The following is an 18,485-nucleotide window of genomic DNA, read 5'->3' as shown; positions in this document are numbered from 1 at the left end:
TTTTTTTTCTATAAGTTTTATAGTGTTTTTTGGTTTTATGTTTAGGTATATGATCTATTTCAAGTTAAAAATTATGTACAGTGTGAGGCATGAGTACAAGTTCATTTTTTTGCATATAGATGTCCATTTGTTCTGGCACCGTTTTTTGAGAATACTGTCCTTTCTCTATTCAATTACTGTACCTTGACTCCTTTGTCAGAAACTAGTTGGCCATATTTGTATGTGGTCTATTTCTAGATTCTGTTGTATTCCATTGATCTATATGTCTTTCCTTAGACCAGTTCCACATTGTCTTGATTTATACTAAAGCTTTATAGTGAGTCTTGAAACCATATAGTAGATCCTTCAACCATTTTCTTCTTTTTAAAAAATGCTTATTCTTTTTTTTTTTTTTAATTTATTTATTTTTGGCTGCGTTGGGTCTTTGTTGCTGCGCACGGGCTTTCTCTAGTTGTGGCGAGCGGGGGCTACTCTTGGTTGCGGTGTGCAGTCTTCTCATTGCGGTGGCTTCTCTTGTTGCAAAGCACAGGCTCTAGGCACATGGGCTTCAGTAGTTGTGGCACACGGGCTCAGTAGTTGTGGCTCGTGGGCTCAGTAGTTGTGGTGCATGGGCTTAGTTGCTCCGCGGCATGTGGGATCTTCCCGGACCAGGGCTCGAACCCATGTCCCCTGCATTGGCAGGTAGATTCTTAACCACTGTGCCACCAGGGAAGCCAAAACAATGCTTATTCTAAGTCCTTCACTTTTCCACAAAAAGTTTAGAGTCAGTTTGTTGATTTGTACAAAGAGCTTGCTGGGACTTTGATGGGGATTGTGTTGAATCTATAACATCATTTCGGGGAGAATTAACTCTATTGAGTCTTCCCACCCATGAACATGGTGTATCTTTTCATGTATTTAGGTTTTCTTTGATTTCTCATATCAGAGTATTGTATTTTCCATTATGCAAATTTTACATATGCTTTATTGAAGTTGCCCCTAAGTATTTTGCTTTTTGATGCTATTGTAAGTCATATATTTTTAAAGTTCAATTTCCAGTCGTTCATTGCTAATAGAAAGAAATACAGTTGATTTGTCTATTTTGACCTTGTATCCTTGGATCTTACTAAATTCACTTATTAGTTCTAATAACTTTTTGTAGACTGTTTGGTATTTTCTGTTTAGACAATCGTATCTGTAAAAAAAGGCAATCGTATTTATCTCTGTCCAGTGGACCTTATGAATTTCATTTCTTTCTCTTGTCTTATTGCACTGGCAAGGGCCTCTAGTACAGTGTTGAATAAAAGCGGCAAGAGCCAACATCTGTGTCTTGTTCCTGATTTTAGGGCAAAAGCATTCAGCATTAAGTATGATACTAGCTGTAACGACTCAGTTCTTTTAGAAATTGATTTTCTGATTTGCAGCTTGGGGGAGATAAGCCTGACTGCTGGTGCTCTGGGTACTGACTGGTGGAAGGAAGCTGGAGACCTCACTTCTCAGTATGTGGAAGATGCTACTTCCCCAGTTAGAAAGTTCTTATTGCCCTGCTTGATCCCACTCTCCACTGCTAGACTTGGTGCCTCTCTGAGGGGATCAGTTTCTCCAGAGATTAAACCTCCTGTCCAGCTCCTATTGGCCTCGGGGGAATGCTGGTCCCCTGGCTTCACAGGGATGGGGGTGAGGATCCTAGGACAGCCTTTCCCCCTGTTGGCGTAGCACAGTCCTTATCATCTGCTTCTTCCAGGGATCTGGTGCCTGTTATTTGCTGAGACTTTGCAGGGCTCTCTCGGGTGCACCAGCTTTTTATACAGCACTTAGATTTCTGTTCCCCCTGTATGCAATACTCTTTGGCACTCTTCTCCTTACTTGTCCTCTCCAGAGAGAGTATCTCCAAGGTGAGCTGACATCCCATCCTCTCCTGCTGCCTCTCCTGTTCTCTGTGCCTTTGTAAGGATATTTCTGTCTCTCTACAGATAAATACCTGCGTTCAATTGGTTGTGTTTAACTTCCTGGAAATGTTTAAAAAGCAGTTTATTTTCTAAAATAGTTGGGCTTTTGGTATGGGGAGGAGTCGTTTTGGTTTGATTATATTACTGGCATGATCAGTAAATCCTTTCATTGGAGCCAAAAGTAAATTTTAGTTGCAAAAGTAAATTTCATCCTAGCCTCTGAAAATTTCAGATGTTCTGAATTCAGCTTCAATTAGTTGTATGTTGAGTGTAGGTTCTTAAATTTAGGAATTTGTATTAATGTCTTTCATGTTTGTTATTGATTAATCTTTTCTATGTTGAATTAAAGTGAGTTAGCAATAAGGGATTGTTTAACCAGGTTCAAACCACATTCTTGTAAAAAGTTTTTCTAATTGAATGCCATGGTTTCTTTGTAACCCAGAACCAAGTTTTCTCTCCTTTAGGCTAATTTATAAGTAAACTGAGTAGTCACATATACAACACATTTGTATATTCTCTCCACCCCCCACCATTCATTCCACAAGAGATGTCCTTTATTCCTGGGTACTATCATACAGACATGCCATACTTAATGTTGATTTTACTTTCAAACTCAACTTCTTTATTAGAAATAAGCATCACAGTTGATCAGCGATCTCTGAGGAATTGCCGTCTGTAATTGGGCCTAGGCTATCTGACATCCTTCCCTCATCCATCCAGACTGTGCCCCAAAACACAGGAACAGTCATGCTCGTGGAATTTGAATTCAGCGTGAGAGTTTGTGAAAACAATAAAAATGCATTTTCTAGCTCCCACTTCCCCAGATTTTTCCAGTTCATTTTGCCCTGGGAAGATGGGGTAGGGAGCAAGGCTGTGAAACGTTTCAAAGAGCACTCGGCTTGGAGGACACCCTCAGATCTACCAGACCAGCCACACAACCTGGGGGAGGTCACTCATTCTGAGGATGAGGTTTCTTGCCTGTAAAATGGGAGTGAAAACACATGTTCAGCTTCAAAGGATTATAGACAAGTATCAAATGAGAGAATTTTGTAAACTGGGCAGCCCTTTAAAATGAAAGGTGGTTATTATTTTATCCAGCAGCATGAACTTCCCGGCCAACTAAAGGACTTATTCTGTCTTTAAGACTTACTTTAAAGCTATGGGACTAAAAACCATGTGGTGCTGGCGTAAGGGAAGACAAATAGATGATGACACAGAATAGAGAGTCCAGTTTGTGGTCAGTTGATTTCCAATAGGGTTGCTATTCACCAGTTCCTCCCTGGCATCTCTGGGGACATTTATGTGTTATTCCAAATCATGAGAAATATCAGTTGAGAAATTAAGATAAAGGGGCGAAATCTGTGGGAATTAAACTTTAACCATCAGCATAGGAATTACTAGTTCAAAGGAATTCTCTGACATAAAGTTGAAAGCAAGCATGGAATCAGTGTCAAAGGTTACGGTCAACATTTCTGAAATCAGGACAGGAGCAGGTAGGAGAGAAAGGGCCACAATCAAATCAGTCGTTCTTGCTTGTCACTGTTGCCATGTTGTTAAGTGTGTGTTTGTGGCCTTGTCTGCTACTAACAGTGAATCATTCTTGTAAATAAGAATATATTAACGAGATTACATACAGCAGTACACTTTATAAAAATCCTGTGAATCTTGTTCCAAGAAATAAGTTTTGGGAGCAGTCCTTAAATTGGCAGTTTTGAAACATGTACTGTTAACCTTGCTAGGATATCCGAATGTTACGTTGTCTTAATAGAATCCAGTAGTGTTTCAGTGTTTGAATATTTACTGTAGGCTACAGTTCTTGGTAAATACTTTTATAGACAAAATTCAGAGACAAAATGTAAATGTCATTGTGGAATACTCCAGTGTAAAATCATTCGATCTAAAATCTGAATTAGAACAAGCGGTATCAATTTTAACAGCAAAACGAAAATCAAGGCAAGCAGACAAAATATTTTCATCTCTAAAAAAGGAAATGAGGGACTTCCTTGGTGGTCCAGTGGCTGGGGCTCCGCACTCCCAATGCAGGGGGCCTGGGTTCGATCCCTGGTCGGGGAGGTGGATCCCACATGCTGCAACTAAGGATCCCGCATGCCGCAACTGAAGATCCCGCATGCCACAACTAAAAAAAAATTTTTAAATAAAAAAGGAAATGAGCTAATATAAAGCAACATGTAGTTTAACACCCAACTTATATTTGCTTTGGAAACACTGGGAGCAGTTTGATCAACATCAGCATAACATGAGAGAATCTTTTCTCCATCTGGAATATTGTCTTGTGACAGATATTAATGCTTGTGTGTTTTAAAATCTCATTTAAGAATAACTTTTAAATAATAAATATCTGTGACATCTTTCAATTTTTAACTGATATTTATTGGCCATCCATTTAGTGTTAATGTTTTTTTCTTTTAATGTTTTCTGTTATCAAATGTCTGTATCAGGTAGAGATTATTTTTACATGTTTTTGAAATATATAATTTTGTCATAGTATATTGGTTCATAATAATAGTAACCCAGGGACTTCCTCTGGTGGTGCAGTGGTTAAGAATCAGCCTGCCAATACAGGGGACAGGGATTTGAGCCCTGGTCCGGGAAGATCCCACATGCCACGTAGCAACTAAGCCCTTGTGCCACAACTACTGAGCCTGCGCTCTAGAGCCTGCAAGTCACAACTACTGAAGCCCGTATGCCTAGAGCCCATGCTTCGCAATAAGAGAAACCACCGCAGTGAGAAGCCCGCGCACCGCAACGAAGAGTAGCCGCCCCACTCGCCGCAACTAAAGAAAGCCCACGCCCAGCAAAAAAAAAAAAAAAAGTAACCCATACATTTATTATTATATCTTACTTTACCGAGCTAACCCCTAAAATTTTTTAAATTAATTAATTTATTTATTTATTTATTTTTGGCTGCGTTGGGTCTTCGTTGCTGCGTGCGGGCTTTCTCTAGTTGTGGTGAGCGGGGGCTACTCTTCAGTGCGGTGCGCGGGTTTCTCACTGCGGTGGCTTCTCTTGTTGCAGAGCATGGGCAGCAACGTCCGATGGGAAATATAGGGTGTATGGGGGCTGATGAGCCCACCGCTGGGACAGTGGACCAGGTGGAAGAGTGCATGTCATGGAATTCATTAAGGTGAACAGATACTGTCTTTGCAGCTCGACTGCCTTGTGGAAGATAAGGCTAGAAAAGCCGACGGGGACCCAGATGACAGAGGGTCCTGGATGCTGTGCCAAGCAGTTAAAATTCAGGTTGGCGGTAGAGAGCCGTGGAAGTCTTGCAGCTGGGAGTATCTGATCAAATCTCTGCTTCAGAAGAAGTTCGCTAACACTGGGAGGAATGGATTTGAAGGGCAAGGGAGGCTGGGAAGAGTAGGACGGGGGGACTAGCCAATTAGGATCCTGTTTTAAGAGTCAAGGGGCAAGATAGGGAGAGCGCCCGGCAGCAGCGTGAGGAAAGAGCTGGAATGGTGGCTGAGAGTAACATGAGCAGGACTGGAGGGCATTTGGAGGTGTGGCCCATGGGAGGTGCTCGTCGTGTTGGTAGAATATTGGTTAAATGAGGGGATGATGAGCTGACGGGCTCAGGCACTGAAGAATGAAGAGGCACAGATGCCGACTCCGCGGGATCCTTTCCAGCCTGGCTGGCTGGAAAGGGACTCTGTTGTATCAGGTGAGACATTCTGTTAATGGGTCAAGGCAGCTTCTTCCACGTATCACTAGGCTGGCGACATACTTATTAGTCATGTGTAAGCGCACACAGACTTCAGTCCTAGATTGTGCCACAGCAAGCAGGCACCAGAAGATATTCCTTGAGGGAATTCCCTGGTGGCCCAGTGGTTAGCACTCCGCGCTTCCAGCATGGGTTCGATCCCTGGTCGGGGAACTAAGATCCCGCATGCCGCGCAGTGCGGCCAAAAAAATTTAATTAGATAAAAAAGAAGATAATCCTCGATGAAATTTACTTTTCCTTATTTGTTTAAACATCATGCTTCCTCCAGTTTGTTTTGTTTTGTTTTGTTTTGCTTTTAACTTGGAAATAATTTCAAACTCATAAAAGTCACAGATATTACAAAGAACACCCATATATTCTTTATCTGGCTACCTTGATTGTTAACATTTTGCTGTTTTTTGCTTTGTGTGCACACGCTCTCTCTTCCACCCTTCCCCTTCCTCTCTCTGTATATACACACTCTGTGTTGCCTTCTCTCCCTTTTTCTCTCCATACCGCAACCCCCAACACACTTGTTTTTTTCTGAACCATCTGAGAGGAAGTTAGATACATCATGGTCCTTCATAGTTTCTTGTATAACTGTAGTAAAGTTATCAACCTCGGTAATTTAACATTGATATAATACTGTAATCTACTGTTTATATCCCAGTGTTATTATTTGATCCAATATTATCTTTATGGCTTTTCCCTCTAGTATAAGATCCAGTCTGTCATAATGTGTTGCAGCTAGTTTTCAATGTCTCTTTGGTCTTTTTTATGACAACAACATTTTTGAAGGACACCAGCCCCTCACCCCACTCTTTTTCAGTAAGGTGTTTTTCCTTTGGGTTTGTCTGATGTTTCTTCATGATTATGTTCAGGTTATACAATCCTGACTAGAATGTGCAAAAGTGACGCTATGTCCTTCTCAGGATATCAGTCTCAGGAGAGACACTTTAAGACCATGCAAATAGCCTACTCTTCATCAAAATATCTCCCCTGATTTAGCACCTCTTGATGATTTTTGCGTCAGTCATTCTTCACGTGATGGTTGCCAAAGGATGATTTGCCAACTCCATCTCTCTCTCCACCTTTACCATTTCCTACTCACCATTCAACGAGAACTAAGAGCTCTCCCTCCTCTCTCTGTCTCTCTGTATTATGTATTGATATAGATCCATGGATTCCTGTGTTTTTCAATGGTTTAGAATTTATTATTGCCCCTTAATTATTTTGGTGCTCAAATATTTGGCCAGTGGGAGCCCTTTCCACCTGGTTCCTACATCCCTGTGACATGCCCCGTCATTTCTTGAGCAGTTTCCTACTTTCTGGTATTGCAAGATGTTCCGGGCTCATTTTGTGCCTCTTTTACCCCAGCCGAGCTCATTTTGTGCAACTTTTACCCCAGCCCTGGAATCAAGTGCTTCTTCGAGGAGCCCTGTGTTTTTTCAGTAGGGTATGGTTTAGACATTAAAATATGGACACTAGATGTGCTTATGGCCATTGGGTTTTTTGGTTTTTGTTTTTGTTTTTTAGGTCCTTTCAGTGGGCAGAGCTGGGAAATAGGGGCATGGATATACATAGATACTTCCCATACATATATGCGTACACACAAACTTGCACATATACACACATACTTATTTTAGAAATCCCCAGCCCGGACCTGTATCTCCAGTTCTATTACATCCCCACAGCATTCTCCCTTGCCTTCCCCCATATCTGTCTTCCAACTACATGAATACATTTACTGATTTGCTGAGCATTATCATGTATCCAAATATTTTCAGAATTGCTTCACTCGTTCAACTACAGAAGCAAACCTACTAAATAGTTCAGGATGTTTTTTTTGGTATTCCCCCCGATATTTCACCCAAGACTGGAATAAATTGCTCTTTTGCACTTTGCTTATTTCACTGGAAATAATTTCATATCTGTTCTTTGAGATCTTCATTCTTTCTTGTAACTGCTTAGTTACATTGACTGTACATAGCATAGTTTATTCAACCAATTTCCTATACTTAGACATTTAGGAACTTGGCAATAATATATCATAACAACAAATAAAGCTGCAATGAGTAATCTTGTACATAAGTATTTTTGCATTGTTGGAGGTGCATCTTCTGAATTCCTAGAAGTGGGATTGCTGGCTCAGAGAGTAAATGGATATAAAGTTTTGTTAAATAGTGCCACATTCCCTTCTGTAAGAGTGAGTTGTACCATTTTTCATTGTCACCAGCAATGTATGAGTGCCTGTTTCCCCACTCTCAACAACAGAATATTTCATCAATCTTTTGGATATTTTTGCCAATCTAGTGGGTGAGAAATGATATTTCAGTGTCATTTTATTTTGCATCATGAATGGAGTTGAACATCTTTTCGTGTGTTTTAGGTGTGTTTGTGTGTGTGTGTGGTGAGCTATTTATTCATAGCTTTGCCCATTTTCCTGTAGGATTTTGGGCTTTTTTCCTTCAATTTTGAGTGTTACTTGTGTATTAGGGACATTAGCCCTTTATCTGTGATATATGTTACAAATATTTTCTCCTGGTTTGTCATTTGTCTTTTGACTTTGCTCATGTTATTGATAGCCATGCAAAGGATTTTTATGTGATCAAATTTATAAGTCTTCTTAAAAATTTGGATTGTGAGTTATAGTAAAGCCTTTTTCGACACCCAGGTTTTAGAGGAATTCATCCATGTTTTCTTTCAGTATTTGTATAGTTTCGTTTTTCACATTTAGGTATCTAATCCATTTTGGCATTTTTTTCTTTTTTATGGGTGAAGAATGGGCCTAACTTATCTTTTTCCTGTTGTCCCACAACCATTTTTTTGGAAGTTCATCTCTGCCCCGGTAATTTGAGATACCACCTGTGTCATCCACTAGATTCCTATGTGCAGTTGGGGCTAGTTCAGGACTTTGTATTTCTTGAAGTACTTTGAATGCTGATGGTTCCAGCTGAGTTTTCATTAAACATTTACATCTCAGAGGCTGCTAGGTTCCAGGGTTTACAGCACAGAGGAATATTTAGGCCTCTTACCCTTTCACAATGGAAAGGTGTGTCCTTACTATTTTCTTACTTAATACTTTATGAATTTTCCAAATTTTCTGAAACCAGCCGAAAATTGTTTTAGTCTTTAAGAAAATTTCAAAGGTATTATCAGTTTTTAAACAGTAAACCTTAGCATGAATTTCTAATAACTCTCCCCCCAAAATACTACCTTTGGTATTCTCCTTTTCTTCATATCCCCTCAATAAAAGATGTTTCCAAAAGCTGCGTATAACACAGGTGAAGAGATGACAGCGGGAGGCTAGCCATCCAGGCTTAACAGGCCATCTGCTCTGAGCTCTCTCTGTTCTGCTTCCTATGGCTTTTGAGCACCGCCACCTTCTTCACATGAGTGAGGAAGTGTAAGGAACAGGGAAGATGTAAGAACAGGGAAGAGTAACATTGCAGAACTTGAATCATCGGGTAGCCCGAGGTTTTTGTTTTTGTTCTTGTTTTTTAATTTGGCTGCACCAGGTCTTAGTTGCGGCAGGCAGGCTCCTTAGCTGTGGCATGTGAACCCTTAGTTGCGGCATGCGTGTGGCATCTAGTTCCCTGACCAGGGATCGAACCCGGCCACCAGCATTGGGAGCGCAGAGTCTTAACCACTGGACCACCAGGGAAGTCCCCCAAGTTTTTGATATGTAACATTTTAAAGCGTTCACTTCGGGACTTCGCTGGTGGCACAGTGGTTAAGAATCCGCCTGCCAATGCAGGGGACACGTGTTTGAGCCCTGGTCCAGGAAGATCCCACATGCCATGGAGCAACTAAGCCTGTGCACCACAGCTACTGAGCCTGCACTCTAGAGCCCGCAATCCACAACTACTGAGCCCACGTGCCACAACTACTGAAGCCCACATGCCTAGAGCCCATGCTCCACAACGAGGGAAGCCACCGCAATGAGAAGCCTGCGCACCGCAACGAAGAGTAGCCCCCGCTCGCCGCAACTAGAGAAAAGCCCACTCACAGCAACCAAGACCCAACGCAGCCAAAAATAAAGTAAATAAATAAATATATTTAAAAATAAAATAAAGCGTTCACTTCCTAGGGAAGGCTGACACAGGGGCTTGCTCATGTTCTCTCTCTCCCTCTCCGCACCCCGCTCTGTGCCTGAATGGCCTCCCTTAGGGGGAATGACTAGATTCTTTATGCTTTTCATAACGTGGGGGCTATAAAAAAAAAAAGACTCATTTAGAGGAGACAGGACTCACACTGGCCCTGTGGTCTCTGTTATTATCAAGTTCTGATTCAGGGAACGTATTTTCTTAAGGAAAATCAGGACATGTAATCTGATCTAATTCAACATGTCAAATCCTATAAAGCTTTTAAAATGAAGCCAGGTTTAATTATAATCTTGACAAGTCACCTTTTTGGAATGGAAGAGAATTATATGAAGGTGGGGTATACCTTTTAAGTGTATTCAAATGCACGAGCGGTGTGACAGCCGGCAGACTCAAGAATTCTCCTGCTCTACTGTGTATCCATCAGGCAGCATGCAAGTAACAATGCTATCTTGTGATTTAATGTAATCCAGACTGTTATTTTGTTATGGTTGCTCTACTATTCTACTCTTCTGTTAGGGTAACTCTATCAAAATAAAGACCAGGAATTTTCTTTAAAATTTTTTTCTTTTAAACACTACGAACAGCTTAGATTTGTGTATATCCGTGCACAAGCCTGGTGTAGAAGTTTCTTCTGAATAAGCTTGTTGTGGGTAAACTTTTAGACTTCAGTTCACAGTAAGGTCTTTAACTTGCACCTCCAGGCGGCAGCTACCCATGTTGTTTGATTGCTTGTTAAGTGTTAATAGAATTAAGAGTGTTAAAATATTTTTATAGGTTTAGTCTTCCAGTTACTCTCAACACCTTTCATGTTGTTCCACTTGCATTTCAGTCTCACAGCCACCAGCACAGTAGGAAAGAGAAATCTGAGTCCCAGTCAAGCAGAAGGTGGCCTGGAGGCCAGAGTATCGGGGGAGATTTCTGACACTGAACTTGAGCAGACAGATCCCTGTGCAGAATCCCTCTCAGAGGGAAGGAAAAAGGCCAAGAAATTAAAAAGGATGAAGAAGGACCTTTCTCCGACAGGTGTGTATTGAATCTCACTAAGGTTCTAGAGCTGTGTCTTCTTTAATGCTTTAGAAACTCTTATTTTGGGGGAGAGATTATAGCAGGGCCTCAGTTGATAACAAAGCCCATGTAGCCTAAAACGGGACCAGATGTTTTTCAGATCATTTTAATTTAATTTGAGGAATCTCCGAAAAGCCCTGGCTCTTGATAGAGTGAGGCTTGGTGGGGGCCTCCTTGTTAAAGACGGTTAGTCTGTTTTGGTAACCTTCTCTCTGTCCTCCATGGTTTAGAGGTTTTGCTGATGTATGTAAAGTCACCTCAGTATTTTAAATGTATATGTGAATTTGCACAGAGGCCTACTCCTACATGTGTTATTTTCAGTAGCAGACTTTTCACTGTTCCCAGCAAAACTCCAGGCCGCCTGAATTTCTCTCGTAAGCAGAATTATATAAGGAGTAAAAGAAACAGGAAATGAACACATGTTGTATGCCTACTGTGTGCTAGACACTGGAGCCTTCTCTTTCCTGATTGAATTTCATTCTCACAACAGCCCTGACATAGGGACTCATCCTTGTTTTAGTGATGCAGAAGTCTGGACTGAGAGAGGCGAAGAAACATGCAGGTCCAGGTAGCTAGTAAGAGCAGAATGAGAAGGTGAGCCAAGTCCCGTATCCCCTCTGTCCCCCAGACATGCTGTGGAGGCCCCATGAGCTAACCCAGCCCTTGGTGCACAGACCCTCTGCAGGACCCGAGTGCCAGGCAAGGAAGGGGCTTGCTGGGAAGCCAGCATCTGTGAAAGGCCCTGCTCAGGAGATCAGGCCAGAACCTGGTCAGCTAGCAGTGATGGTGACAGAAATTACAGCCACTGCTGACCGAGTGCTTGCTGACGACCCTGCACTGCACTTCATGCTTTTATTTTTTTTTTATCTTTATTTTTTCTGTTTTTTAAAAAAATGAATTTATTTATTTTTTATACAGCAGGTTCTTATTAGTTATCTGTTTTATACATATTAGTGTATATATTTCAATCCCAATCTCCCAATTCATTACACCACCACCACCTCCCCACCCCCCCCACCCTGCTTACCCCCCTTGGTGTCCATACATTTGTTCTCTACATCTGTGTCTCTATTTATGCCTTGCAAACTGGTTCATCTGTACCATTTTTCTAGATTCCACAAATGTGCGTTAATATACGATATTTGTTTTTCTCTTTCTGACTTACTTCACTCTGTATGACAGTCTCTAGGTCCATCCATGTCTCTACAAATGAACCAATTTTGTTCCTTTTTATGGCTGAGTAATATTCCATTGTATATATGTGCCACATCTTTTTTATCCATTCATCTGTCGATGGGCATTTAGGTTGCTTCCATGACTTGGCTACTGTAAATAGTGCTGCAGTGAACACTGGGGCACATGTGTCTTTTTGAATTATGGTTTTCTCAGGGTGTATGTCTGGTAGTGGGATTGCTGTGTCATATGGTAATTCTATTTTTACTTTTTTAAGGAACCTCCATACTGTTCTCCTTAGTGGCTGTATCTATTGACATTCCCACCAACAGTGCAAGGGGGTTCCCTTTTCTCCACACCCTCTCCAGCTTTTGTTGTTTGTAGATTTTCTGATGATGCCCATTCTAACCGGTGTGAGGTGATACCTCATTGTAGTTTTGATTTGCATTTCTCTAATAAGTAGTGATTTTGAGCAGATTTTCATGTGCCTCTTGGCCGTCTGTATGTCTTCTTTAGAGAAATGTCTGTTTAGGTCTTCTGCCCACTTTTTGATTGGGCTGTTTTTTTTTTAATATTGAGCTGCATGAGCTGTTTATATATTTTGGAGATTAATCCTTTGTCTGTTGATTCGTTTGCAAATATTTTCTCCCATCCTGAGGGTTGTCTTTTCATCTTGTTTGTAGTTTCCTTTGCTGTGCAAAAGCTTTTAAGTTCCATTAGGACCCATTTGTTTATTTTTGTTTATTTCCATTACTCTAGGAGGTGGGTCAAAAAAGATCTTGCTGTGATTTATGTCAAAGTATGTTCTTCCCATGTTTTCCTCTAAGAGTTTTATATTGTCCAGTCTTACATTTGGGTTTTTAATCCATTTTGAGTTTATTTTTGTGTATGGTGTTAGAGAGTGTTCTAATTTCATTCTTCTACATGTAGGTGTCCAGTTTTCCCAGCACCACTCATTGAAGAGACTGTCTTTTCTCCATTGTATATCCTTGCCTGCTTTTTCATAGATTAGTTGACCACAGGTGCATGGGTTTATCTCTGGACTTCTATCCTGTTCCATTGATCTATATTTCTGTTTTTGTGCCAGTACCATATTGTCTTGATTACTGTAGCTTTGTAGTATAGTCTGAAGTCAGGGAGTCTGATTCCTCCAGCTCCGTTTTTTTCCCTCAAGACTGCTTTGGCTATTCGGGGTCTTTTGTGTCTCCATACAAATTTTAAGATTTTTTTGTTCTAGTTCTGTAAAAATGCCATTGGTAATTTGGTAGGGATTGCATTGAATCTGTAGATTGCTTTGGGTAGTATAGTCATTTTCACAATGTTGATTCTTCCAATCCAAGAACCTGGTATATCTCTCCATCTGTTTGTGTCATCTTTGATTTCTTTCATCAGTGTCTTATAGTTTTCTGAGTACAGGTCTTTTACCTCCTTAGGTAGGTTTATTCCTAGGTATTTTATTCTTTTTGTTGCAATGGTAAGTGGGAGTGTTTCCTTAATTTCTCTTTCTGATCTTTCGTTGTTAGTGTATAGGATAGTGTATAGTGTATAGATTTCTGTGCATTAATTTTGTATCCTGCAACTTTACCAGATTCATTGATTAGCTCTAGTAGTTTTCTGGTAGTATTTTTAGGATTATCTATGTATAGTATCATGTCATCTGCAAACAGTGACAGTTTTACTTCATCTTTTCCAATTTGTATTCCTTTTATTTCTTTTTCTTCTCTGATTGCCATGGCTAGGACTTTCAAAACTATGTTGAATAGTGGTGAGAGTGGACATCCTTGTCTTGTTTCTGATCTTAGAGGAAATGTTTTCAGTTTTTCACCATTGAGAATGATGTTTGCTGTGGGTTTGTCATATATGGCCTTCATTGTGTTCAGGTAGGTTGCCTCTATCCCCACTTTCTGGAGAGTTTTTTTTTGTCATAAATGGGTGTTGAACTTTGTCAAAAGCTTTTTCTGCATCTATTGAGATGATCATATGGTTTTTATTCTTCAATTTGTTAATATGGTGTATCACATTGATTGATTTGTGTATATTGAAGAATCCTTGCATCCCTAGGAAAAATCCCACTTGATCATGGTGTATGATCCTTTTAATGTGTTGTTGGATTCTGTTTGCTAGTATTGTGTTGAGGATTTTTGCATCTATATTCATCAGTGATATTGGTCTTTAATTTTCTTTTTTTGTAGTATCTTTGTCTGATTTTTGTATCAGGGTGATGGTGGCCTCATAGAATGAGTTTGGGAGTGTTCCTTCCTCTGCAATTTTTGGAAGAGTTTGCGAAAGATGGGTGTTAGCTCTTCTCTAAATGTTTGATAGAATTCACCTGTGAAGCCACCTGGTCCTGGACTTTTGTTTGTTGGAAGATTTTTAATCACAGTTTCAACTTCATTACTTGTGATTGGTCTGTTCATATTTTCTATTTCTTCCTGGTTCAGTCTTGGAAGGTTATACCTTTCTAAGAATTTGTCCATTTCTTCCAGGTTGTCCATTTTGTTAGCATAGGGTTGCTTGTAGTAGTCTCTTACAATGCTTTGTATTTCTGCGGTGTCTGTTGTAACTTCTCCTTTTTCATTTCTAATTTTATTGATTTGAGTCCTCTCTCTCTTTTTCTTGATGAGTCTGGCTAAAGGTTTATCGATTTTGTTATCTTCTCAAAGAACCAGCTTTTAGTTTTATTGATCTTTGCAATTGTTTTGTTTCTATTTCATTTATTTCTGCTCTGATCTTTACGATTTCTTTCCTTCTACTAACTTTGGGTTTTGTTTGTTCTTCTTTCTCTAGTTCCTTTAGGTGTAAGGTTAGATTGTTAATTTCAGATTTTTCTTGTTTCTTGAGGTAGGATTGTATTGCTATAAACTTCCCTCTTAAAACTGCTTTTGCTGTATCCCATAGGTTTTGGATCATCATGTTTTCATTGTCATTTGTCTCTAGGTATTTTTTGATTTCCTCTTTGATTTCTTCAGTGATATCTTGGTTATTTAGTAATGTATTGTTTAGCTTCCATGTGTTTATGTTTTTTACGTTTTTTCTCCTGTAATTTATTTCTAATCTCATAGCGTTGTGGTAGGAAAAGATGCTTGATGTGATTTCAGTTTTCTTATATTTATGAAGGCTTGATTCGTGACCCAAAATGTGATCTATCCTGGAGAATGTTCCATGTGCACTTGAGAAGAAAGTGTAATCGCTGTTTTCGGATGGAATGTCCTATAAATATCAATTAAATCTATCTGGTCTATTTTGTCATTTAAAGCTTATGTTTCCTTATTAATTTTCTGTCTGGATGATCTATCCATTGGTGTAAGTGAGCTGTTAAAGTCCCCCACTATTACTGTGTTACTGTCGATTTCCTCTTTTATAGCTGTTAGCAGTTGTCTTATGTATTGAGGTGCTCCTATGTTGGGTGCTTATACATTTATAATTGTTATGTCTTCTTCTTGGATTGATCCCTTGATATTATGTAGTGTCCTTCCTTGTCTCTTGTAACATTCTTTATTTTAAAGTCTGTTTTACCTGATGTGAGTATTGCTACTCCAGCTTTCTTTTGTTTTCCATTTGCATGGAGTATCTTTTTCCATTCCCTCACTTTCAGTCTGTATGTGTCCCTAGGTCTGAAGTGGGTCTCCTGTAGACAACATATATATGAGTCTTGTTTTTGTATCCATTCAGTGAGCCTGTGTCTTTTCATTGGAGCATTTAATCCATTCCCATTTAAGGTAATTATCGATATGTATGTTCCTATTACCATTTTCTTAATTGTTTTTGTAGGTCCTTTTCTTCTCTTGTGTTTCCCACTTAGAGAAGTTCCTTTAGCATTTGTTGTAAAGCTGGTTTGGTGGTGCTGAATTCTCTTAGCTTTTGCTTGTCTGTAAAGCAGTTGCTTTCTCTGTTGAATCTGAATGAGATCCTTGCCAGGTAAAGTAATCTTGGTTGTAGGTTCTTCCCTTTCATCACTTTAAATATATCATGCCACTCCCTTCTGGCTTGTAGAGTTTCTGCTGAGAAATCAGCTGTTAACCTTATGGAAGTTCCCTTGCATGTTATTTGTCGTTTTTCCCTTGTTGCTTTCAATAATTTTTCTTTGTCTTTAATTTTTGTCAGTTTGATTACTGTGTGTCTTGGCATGTTTCTCCTTAGGTTTATCCTGCCTGGGACTCTCTGTGCTTCCTGGACTTGGGTGGCTCTTTCCTTTCCCATGTTAGGGAAGTTTTCCACTATAATCTCTTCAAATATTTTTTTGGGTCCTTTCTCTCTCTCTTCTCTTTCTGAGACCCCTATAATGCAAATGTTGGTGTGTTTAATGTTGTCCCAGAGGTCTCTTCAGCTGTCTTCATTTCTTTTCATCCTTTTTTCTTTACTCTGTTCCATGGCATTGAATTCCACCATTCTGTCTTCCAGGTCACTTATCCGTTCTTCTGCCTATTATTCTGTTATTGATTCCTTCTAGTGTAGTTTTCATTTCAGTTATTGTATCATTCATCTCTGTTTGTTGTTCTTTAATTCTTCTAGGTCTTTGTTAAACATTTCTTGCATCCTCCCCATCTTTGCCTCCATTCTTTTTCCGAGGTCCTGGATCATCCTCACTATCATTATTCTGAATTCTTTTTCTGGAAAGTTGTCTGCCTCCACTTCATTTAGTTGTTTTTCTGCAGTTTTATCTTGTTCCTTTATCTGGTACATAGTCCTCTGCCTTTTCATTTTGTCTGTCTTTCTGTGAAAGTGGTTTTCTTTCCACAGGCTGCAGGATTGTGGTTCTTCTTGCTTCTGCTGTCTGCCCTAAAAACATGGACTTTTAGAGCCTTCCCCTCTTCTCTGACATAGGAGCCAACATCACATGCGAAGGCAGCCACTCCACCATCCTGAGTTCCTTAGACGTGGCATGTTCAGATCCTATCTTTAATTAATTTTTATTAGAGTATAGTTGCTTTACAATGTTGTGTTAGTTTCCACTGTACAGCAAAGTGATTCAGTTATACGTATACATATATCCCCTCTTTTTTAGATTTCCTTCCCATTTAGGTCACCACAGAGCACTGAGTAGAGTTCCCTGTGCTATACAGTAGGTTCTCATTAGTTATGTATTTTATACATAGTAGTGTATATATGTCAATCCCAATCTCCCAATTCATCCACCCCCCCCGCCCCTGCACTTCGTGCTTGATGGAAATGCTTTCATTTAAATCTCTGAAGTATGCAGGATGGTCCATTTTACAATTAAGAAAACTGATGCCTGAGAAAAGTCAGTGTCTTCTGCAAGTGGTGTTGAGAAAGCTGGACAGCTGCATGTAAATCAGTGAAGTTAGAAGACTCCCTCACGTCATACACAAAAATAAATTCAAAATAGCTTAAAGACTTAAATATAAGACATGACACCATAAAATTCCTAGAAGAGAACATAGGCAAAACATTCTCTGACATAAATCGTAGCAATGTTTTCTTAGGTCAGTCTCCCAAGGCAGTAGAAATAAAAAGAAAAATAAACAAATGGGATCTAATCAAACTTACAAGCTTTTGTACAGCAAAGGAAACTATAAAGAAAATGAAAAGACAACCTCCAGAATGGGAGAAAATATTTGCAAATGATGCATCCAACAAGGGCTTAATTTCCCAAATATACAAACAGCTCATGCAGCTCAACAACAACAACAACAAAAAACAATACAGTCAACAAATGGGCAGAAGTCCGAAGTAGACGTTTCTCCATAGAAGACATGCAGATGGCCAACAGGCACATGAAAAGATGCTCAATATCACTAATTATTAGAGAAATGCAAATCAAAACTACAGTGAAGTATCACCTCACACTGGTCAGAATGGCCATCATTAAAAATCTACAAATAACAAATGCTGGAGAGGGTGTGGAGAAAAGGGAACCCTCCTACACTGTTGGTGGGAATGTAAATCGGTACAGCCACTATGGAAAACTATATGGAGGTTCCTTAAAAAACTAAAAATAGAGTTGCCATGTGGTCCAGCAATCCCTCTCCTGGGCATATATCCGGAGAAAACTCTAATTCGAAAAGATACGTGCACCCCAGTGTTCATAGCAGCACTGTTTACAATAGCCAAGACATGGAAGCAACCTAAATGTCCATCAACAGATGAATGGAAAGAAGATGTGGTTCATGTATACAATGGAATACTACTAAGTCATAAAAAAAAGAATGAAATAATGCCATTTGCAGCAACATGGATGGACCTAGAGATTATCATACTAAGTGAAGTAAGTCAAAAAGAGGAAGACAAATACCATGTGATATCACTTACATGTGGAATCTAAAATATGATACAAATGAACTTATTTGCAAAAGAGAAACAGACTCACAGACATAGGAAAAAAATTTATGGTTACCAAAGGGGAAAGGGGGTGGAGGGAGGGATAAATTAGGAGTTTGGGATTATCAAATACAAACTACTATATGTAAAATAGGTAAACAAGGTCATATTGTATATCACAGGGAACTATATTCAATATCCTGTAATAAACCA

At 39.6% G+C, this 18,485-nt stretch overlaps 1 protein-coding gene across 2 annotated transcripts in view; it reads left to right on the top strand.

Annotated features, from left to right (window-relative positions):
• The window catches only part of PARN (poly(A)-specific ribonuclease), a 161,590-nt gene that overhangs the window by 134,576 nt on the left and 8,529 nt on the right, over positions 1–18,485 (top strand). For both annotated transcript variants that reach the window (XM_036827224.1, XM_036827225.1), the window contains one exon: positions 10,585–10,778. In XM_036827224.1, coding sequence (XP_036683119.1) covers positions 10,585–10,778 — 194 coding nt within the window. The remainder of the gene's footprint in view (positions 1–10,584; positions 10,779–18,485) is intronic.

The sequence above is a fragment of the Balaenoptera musculus genome, chromosome 15 (genome assembly GCF_009873245.2).
Source record: "Balaenoptera musculus isolate JJ_BM4_2016_0621 chromosome 15, mBalMus1.pri.v3, whole genome shotgun sequence".
Classification (NCBI taxonomy): domain Eukaryota; kingdom Metazoa; phylum Chordata; class Mammalia; order Artiodactyla; family Balaenopteridae; genus Balaenoptera; species Balaenoptera musculus.
This window is presented reverse-complemented; position numbering and strand designations above follow the sequence as displayed.